Below are 8,159 nucleotides of genomic sequence, written 5' to 3' on the forward strand. Positions count from 1 at the left end.
AAAAGGAAAAAAGGAAAAAAGGGAAAATATACTTCTGTACCTAGTGTTTTGCTCGAGTACAGGACAGAGCACATGAAAATGGGCATGTTGAACATCATTGTACGGTTTGTTTATCCACATGATTATATTAGAACATATTTTACTCGTAGTACCCGATTTTTGTAAGAGAGAAAGTTGCCACATTTGTGAAAGCTCAAGGTTAAAAACCACGTAGTGAAAATGGATCAAGTGGAATCAAGAACTTTGATACATACATAGAACACTATGTAAACAAATCGCGGAAATAAATGCTGCAGAGCTGTGCTTTGCGGCTGGAGGCTCTACAGGCAAAATAAATCGTAAACACCATGGAAGGATAGGCAGAAACAGTTCTGCAAAATGATGGCCACTTTCACATATTCACTGTGGTAACTGAAACAAGGAAAAAACTATGTTTCACACGAAGCATGTTGCCACAAGTATAAAAGAAAAATAAGAAATCAGACGTGTGGCTGAAGCGTATAACCCTTTTCAGGCCGCATGGAGTTTATTTGTAGTCAAATAACATTACAAACTGGTTACACGATTTGTCTCCAAGCGAAACCTACACAAGACATTCAAACCGGGATATGACAGGAGATACATTACAAGATGTTTAACCATTTGGCCAAGCTATATCTTACAGATAAGTACACATGACAGAAGACAAGACATGAAAGCGGTGCACACACCTCACTAGAAGCAACACTTGCACAAGACGTATAGGGTCCCATCCTGCAAAGCATGATTGCACTTGAAGCAGTCTCCCACAATCAGATCAAGTCCTCAAAGCTCTTGCAGATTTAAGAAACCATTTTCCGATTCGGCCCCACCTCATCAGAATGGCAGCTGCAAATCCAACGCCAAAGCCGAACCCAGAGGAGAGAAACAAGACCACATCAACATGAGACGAATCATCTGCGTGCGCAGTACTTGGAGGAGCAGGTGAAATGCCACAGGGGTTGGGCAATGGCGGTCCACACAGCCCCAGATTCCCTTCAAATGAACTGTTTTGAAAAGTCGCAAATTGACCTGACTGGGGTATCCTTCCCACTAACTGATTGTTGGACAAGTTCAAGATACCAAGAAAGGTGAGATTTGTTAGAGCCTCTGGAATATCACCAGAAAGCTGGTTCTGAGACAGGTCGAGTGATTCTAGTTGAGTCATCCTGCCAAATACTTGCGGAATGTCACCGGTGAAGGCATTGCCTGACATGTTTAGTACATGTAATGAAGTAAGCCTCCCAAGCGATCCAGGAATGGTGCCACCAAATGAATTATTCGACAGGTCAATTACCGTTAATGTACTCAAGACCTTATCAAATGTCCTATAGATGCTTTTGTAATATATAGTAACAGTATCTTGATATGAAGCTTCTGCTTCCATCCCTGAATCAGATGAATTATTATCCCCGAGAATATCACCTGTAGTATTCAACTCATTCATCATTGATTTTAACCCATCAAACCATTCTGGACTCAAATTGCCGAAGAAATTGTTCGAGGCAACATCAAGAATCTGCAAGCTAAAGAAGTATTCTCCAGATTTTTCATCGCTGTGAAGATCACCACCCATTGAGCCATAGAATCGGTTGGATCTCAAGACAAGCACACGGAGTCCGGAAAGTACCCCCAGCCATGATGGAAAAGTACCTACCATGTGATTGTTTCCTATGTCAAGGAACTCTAGCTGCAAGCACTTGGTAAGTGTCTTTGGAAGCTGCCCTTCAATTTTATTGTTGTTCAAGTCTAATATCTGAAGCACACATCGGTCTTTGATAATGTTAGGCAACACACCTTCAAATTGATTCTCCCTCAAACTCAACACACTCATGGAACCTTCTTGTATTAGACAGGGTGGTATCCACCCACTGAAGCTGTTAAATGACAGGTCAAGGACACTGGTACGTGAATCACAAATTGAGTTTGGTATGTGTCCACTAATATTGTTTTTGGAAATCTTGAATTGAAAGCCAAGATATAGAGTGAAGTTTGGAGGTAACGAAGAGAAATTGTTGTTTGAATAATCCAAGAAAAATGCTGACGGGCTTGGCATAGGAATCTGCCCCTGAAGTTGGTTGGAACTGATATCTAGAACACCCAACTTATAGAAAGGGAGAACATAAGAAGGAACTTGCATAATGCTGAACATGTTATGTGAAAGATTCAAATATCTAAGGCTACTGTTCCATGTTGACCATATCCACTTTGGAATAGCACCACTGATTCTATTGCATGACAAGTCCAAGTAAGACATTTGATTGAGGGGTGCCAATGAACATGGGAATCCTGTTAAATTGCAACTTGCTAATTCCAACCTGGTAACTCGAGGGAGATAGGTACAAAGAGAGTTGTTACCTTCTCCATATATGTCTGTAACTGATAGATTGCTGTTGGAAAGACCCAAATGGACGAGATTTTGTAACCTCCAAAACGAGGAAAGATCCACCGAACCCATTAAGTTATTCCAGCAAATATCAAGATAAGCCAAACTTGTGAGTTGAAAGAATGACTTGGGAATATTTCCCATCAAGTTATTTCTGCTTAGATCCACTGATACCAAGTGTGAAGATGTTGCATTGATGTCTTGTATAGAGCCAGATATTTTGCTTGAGCGAATATCTAGGCGTTGCAATGTTGGAATAGTGAAAACAGATGCTGGAAGTTCACCTGCACACAGAGTAAAGCATGTTAAAATATAAGACATATTTTATTTCTTTCAGACAAGCCATTGACCAAAAACTACTCTGCTAATTTTTGGTTTATATGATACAAAATCACAATCATAAGTACATATTTTTGACAACAAATCTTGTGACATCAATTTCATGTCACATAAATCGTTGCGATACCCTTGAAAAAACGTTTATATAAGAATTAACAAATTATAGCCTTACCATTGAGATCATTTAATGAAAGATCTAACACAATTAGGAGAGTCAAATTAGATATTGAATTTGGTATACTTCCAGAAAAGCCAGACATTCGAATATCTAGTGATGTTAACTTCTTGAGTAGCCCAACTGCATAGGGTATTTGTCCAGAAAAATTGGATGCAAATATTTTCAAACTCTCCAAGTTACTAAGATTGCCTACTGCAGATGGCATTGGTCCTGAAAGCACACAATCAGAGATTTCAAATCTTATTAATTTACTCAGATTGACAACTGAAGAAGGTATGGGTGCAAAAGAGTAAGAAAAGTTACCAATATCGTTGTAAACACCAAATATTTCCAAGCTTCTAAGGTTCATGAGCTTGCCAATTGAAGATGGTATTGGCCCTAAGAAATCACAGTTGTCGATATTCAAGCTTTTCAAGTTTGTCAGGTTGCCAATTGCAGATGGTATTGGACCATTAAAGTCGCAATCAGAGACTTCCAAGCTTCTCAAGCCTACAAGATTACCGAATGTTGATAGCGTTGACCTAGTGAAGGTGCAGCGAGTGATTGACAGCCTTCTCAAGCTTTTGAGTTTGACAAGCGAAGAAAAAGATGTAAGAGAGAAGCGCCAATCAGAGAGTTCTAAGCTTTGCAAGTTCTGCACGTCTCCAATCCCTGATAAAATGAGCCCTAAATTGCTCGTCGAGTCTGTCTGAGTGAGCCCCAAATGCCGCAAAGACCTGTGGATACCGAGTGAAGATTGAGGCTCCACAGAGGAAATATTCACATCAAGGCTTAATGTTTGCAAATACTTGAAATTGGTAAAAGAGCCTGGTTTTCCAAAGGAGAAACTGGCCCCGTCTAGCATCATTGTCTCTAAAGAACTTGTGTTGGAGAAGTTGGGCAAAGGCCCTGAGAGATCCTGATTCCAGGATAAATCAAGAACACGTAGTGTTTTCGATTGGAAGGTTCTACGAGGAAACCAACCTTGGAGATTTGTCGCAGCAAGTCGGAGCACACTTAAATTGAGAAAATCCATGAAAAACTCTGGAAAAGGAGCCAAAGCCGTAGGTATACCAAAGTTTCCCTCGAGGTTGATCACAGTTAGGGAGTGGAGGTTTGAGAGGGATGGACAGATAGGACCGACGAGCTTACAATAACTCAAGCTAAGAACTTGGAGACGGGGAAGGGATTTAGCAAGAGCATGGCACCATTCTCCGCTGCTAGACATATCCACTCCATCAAGGTAGAGCTCTCTCAGATTGTTGAGGTTGGCCACTAGGATCTTGAAGTTGGGATCTTGCAGGTAGAGCACATTATTCCTGTCACCAGTGATGATATCATAAGTGGAAACATCCCCAAGATCATAATTAGCAGAAAGGTCCAAGGAGATAAGATTGGTAAGTCCGCCAATGCCAGTAGGTATCTGGCCTTGAAAACCTAAATGGGAAAGGTTGAGGTGGGTGAGCAAGGGCAGCCTCTCAAACCTGAATTGGAGGAGACTATACTCGCCAAAATAATTCATGCTAAGGTCGAGTAGTTGGAGCGAGGTGAGGTTGAAGATTGCAGGGTTAATGCCTTGACTGTACAAGCCATGCCCACTGAGTTCCAGAGCGGTGACATGGCCCGAGGAGTTGCTGCAGCCAACACCTTCCCAAAGACAGCAGTCAGTGCCATCCTGCCATGACTCAAGGGCGCTGGGGTAGTGGAAGAACGAGAAGGATTTCTTTAGCTGGAGGAGGCTTGCAGCCTGGTCTGGCTGGCAGCGAAGAGTGAAGTTACCATCACCGTGAGCGCCGGAGGTGGCTAGCGCAGAAAGCTCTGCAATAAAGAGTAGTAGCACCCAACCAATTGAAGCCATTGGCCTAAGTTCCAACACGGCAATGTACTTGTTTCTTTTCTCTTTGGTAGGAAGGCAGGATTGTTGCAAGGCTTTTTATAGAGAGGACGATCAAAGCAAAATAGGAAGAGTCAAGACTGAACTCTTCAGCTCCAATAATGTAATGGTCAGGCCGGCCGGAGATGGATAATGAGGGAAGCACTCCAGCAAATTGGAATAAAAAGAAGGGGTTCAGAAATAGTTTTTTCAGAAGTCATATTACTTGAAGTTTTTCACTGGTCTACAGTCAAGGCTCGAATCGTCCGAATAATGCAACAGTTCAAGACAAAAAGCTCCTGCGAAACAAGACTTGTACCATATGTGCGTGATGACTGAGCACAACTGTGACTCCTATAGATTATTTTCCAATGTACAGAGACCATATATGCCAGCAGAGTCAGACAGCCATATCAGCCAATTTTCTCTGTAGCTAGTTTATTCTAGTGAAATTGTATGAATGAGATGGCGACTTGGTTGACTGCCCCAGCCCAGCGGCACTAGCTAGACTGTGACTTGCAAGCAGTCAAAACTACCATGTAGTGGTGCAGGTTAATTGGAGTACCAACACGTAGCTTTGATTGGTTGTTTAACACTACTCCGTCAAGCAAGACTTGGCATTGTTTATGTGTGCAGGACTGACTGCAGGTTAACTTAATTGTTGGGTACTGATGGAACTACATTGTTGTATGAGAGTAGCTGGGTTCAAACGAGAAATGCTCCATTTCCAAACGCCCCTTACGGAGGACTTCTCTTTACGACTTTACCTAGCCAGAGGCCATATACAGATGCAATGCAATCAGGTAACGGGGCAGTGGTGAGAATGCTAATTTGTCCTCAAGTTGGTCTACCGAATCATCATGAGTCGAACTGGATAAGGATAACAATAATACTCGCTCTGTCCATAATATAAGAACGTTTTTGACATTAGAAAACGTTCTTATATTATGGGACGGAGGAAGTACGCCGGATCAGGCGAGACCTTGGAATCAAAAAGCTCGAACGAAGGAGCGCGCAGCACAACAGGTTGAACTGAACGGACCTGCGAAAAGCAGCAGGAGGAGGAGGCAGCAGCCGAGCCCCCATCTAACCTTCACAGTGACGGGGGCTAACAGCGGAGTCAGCCCCGACGGGGACCTGGTGCCGGGCGGCGAATCGATTCCGTCGCTCGAGGCACTGTCATGGCGACTGTGCCTCCGGGGACGCGGATTTTCTGAGCTTGGGTTTCTAGACACCTCTTATCTTTATGCTTTATTGTTGTTTTGAAATCCGTACTACACAACTAACTTAGTACATATTTTTTTTTCTTTTTTGTTTCTTCAAAACAAAACAACATATAAATTTAAACTTTCCAGGACAACAAACCATTTTTACTAGAATGTGGGATAAAACTTTCAGATTTTTTGGTCCAACAAAAATATAGAAAATGAGATTTATTTAATTAAAAAAAATCTTATTTTTAGTATTTATGATGCATGAAAAGATCTGAAACTTTTTTCCCACATTCTAGTTTTGTTGTGCTGAGAAGTTTGAAGTTCATATGTTGAACTAAATGGGAGAAACAAAAAAGAGAAAAGTTCTTGCATAAATCGCGATTTAGAATTGGATGGCTAGATAAGGGGGTGCCCATGAGCCTATGCTCCGCAATATGTTTTCGGTGCCTCCGGGCGGCGGCAGAGGAAGTGCAGCGAGCAGTGGGGAAACCGGTGGTGTGACCAGCGAGGGGTAGAGGAGAGGGCTCGGTAGCCGGGAAACGGGAAGTGGGCACCTGGCGGGATTAAAAACGGGTCGAAAGGGGGAGACCTTCTGGGCACTGGGCTTTTTATGTTACTACCACATATGTTCGGGCGTTGCAACGGGAGAGATAATATGAAATAGGAACATTTTTTTTGAAATTTACAATTTGTTTTGAAAAACATGAACCTTTTATTAAATCAGCAATATTATTTGAATTGGTGATTTTTTAAAAAAATAGGAACATGTTTTCAACATTCAGAACAATTTTAGAAAATGGGTTTCCAGATGCGAACATTATTTTCAATTTGTGAACATTTTAGTAAAACAATAATATTTGTCGAATTTCAAAATGTAACAGTTTTCTGAAAACCTCAAGAAAATTTGAAAAAAACACTATATTTTTTTTTGAAATTTGAACAACTTTTGTAGCGAGAAAATTAAAATTCAAAAAAGTATTTGTTGAAATTTCTGAAATGTTTTCGAAAATTTAACCAAAATTGAAATTCTGAAAATTCTGTATTTAAAAAAAGCAAAAGAAATGTTCAATTTGAAACAATAAAAAATAAAGAGGAAAGATAAAGGAAAATAATAAGTAAAGAAAAAAAAGAAAATGGGCCGGTCCAGTCTTGGGCGCTTTGTGCGAAGCCCCGACTATATGGCGCAGGGCACGACAAATAGTGTTTTCCCCACTACGTGGGCAGTAAATTAATTGGTCTGGTTTCGCTGGGCCATAGCGCGCGTGGCCCAGATACGAAGTTCTGGACAAACCATTATTCTTTTCTAACGGACGGATGCAAAAATATTTAGTACCACCTCAAACCTCAAATAAAAGAAAAATATTTTTGATGGTGAACGGATGAAAAAATTGGAGAAACCCACCTTACTTTATTAGTAGGTATAGGTATAGATATATATATGCCCCACGTCAATCAAAATCCTTCAAAGAAGAAGTGGCTGGAAAAAAGATTTTTTTAGTTAGAGCTTTAAATTTAAATATTTATTTAATAATATTACTAGCACATATGCCCATGCGTTGTAACGGGAAAAATTGATGTTTTGTGCAAGCATAATGTTACAAAACACCGGATTCACTATGAAGAACATGCTGCAACGCAACATCCTTCTACAAAATGTACATAAAAAATACGATGCAATTGAGCCGTGTTCATATTTTCTTTGCCGGGCATAATCTCCTACTGATTCCATTTAAGTATAATCCTTTTTAATGACATTTAAGTATAATCCTTCTATTAATTACCATGATGTCCTCACCCATTTTGGCCGGGAATTAAATCCTTCATTTTCTAATTTAGTGGCCCTAAGACATTGAAGCCTACAGATCCTTCCTTTTAATTATGCTATCTTTTTACCTTAAATTCTTCATGTAGAATTTATTAAAACCATAATTTTTATTTTAGTTATTCCACCAGTTTACCCATAATCCTTTCTTTAATTAGCCACATTCATTTAAATATTCTATTTAAGCCCACTATCCTTGCTTTAATTAGCTCATTCGCTTAATTAGCTCGCCCTAAACATGATGACTGCCACTCGTAAATATGAAAGGCGCATAGGTCGTTGGTTGTTATATTGAAGAGCCAGACAGGAGGTCCTATGTTCAATTCCTACAATGTTGATTTATTTTGACC

At 40.4% G+C, this 8,159-nt stretch overlaps 1 protein-coding gene across 1 annotated transcript; it reads right to left on the reverse strand.

Moving 5' to 3' along the window:
- Positions 1-796: 796 nt before the first annotated feature.
- Positions 797-4,758, reverse strand: LOC125528873 (receptor like protein 22-like). The gene is made up of 2 exons (XM_048693295.1): positions 3,783-4,758; positions 797-2,688 (listed from the first exon to the last, which is right to left on the reverse strand). The coding sequence occupies exons 1-2, from the start codon at positions 4,756-4,758 to the stop codon at positions 797-799; spliced, it is 2,868 nt and encodes a 955-aa protein (XP_048549252.1).
- Between the last annotated feature and the right edge of the window lie 3,401 nt (positions 4,759-8,159).

Source organism: Triticum urartu, unplaced genomic scaffold (assembly GCF_003073215.2).
Source record: "Triticum urartu cultivar G1812 unplaced genomic scaffold, Tu2.1 TuUngrouped_contig_5175, whole genome shotgun sequence".
Taxonomy (NCBI): domain Eukaryota; kingdom Viridiplantae; phylum Streptophyta; class Magnoliopsida; order Poales; family Poaceae; genus Triticum; species Triticum urartu.

What these genes read in the sequence shown, in the direction of transcription:
- LOC125528873 (XM_048693295.1), bottom strand. Translation starts at nt 4,758, where the DNA reads ATGGCTTCAATTGGTTGGGTGCTACTACTCTTTATTGCAGAGCTTTCT. An exon ending in GCCCAACTTCTCCAACACAA is followed by an intron (nt 2,689 to 3,782) that starts GTTCTTTAGAGA and finishes CTCTGTGTGCAG; the next exon opens with GTGAACTTCCAGCATCTGTT.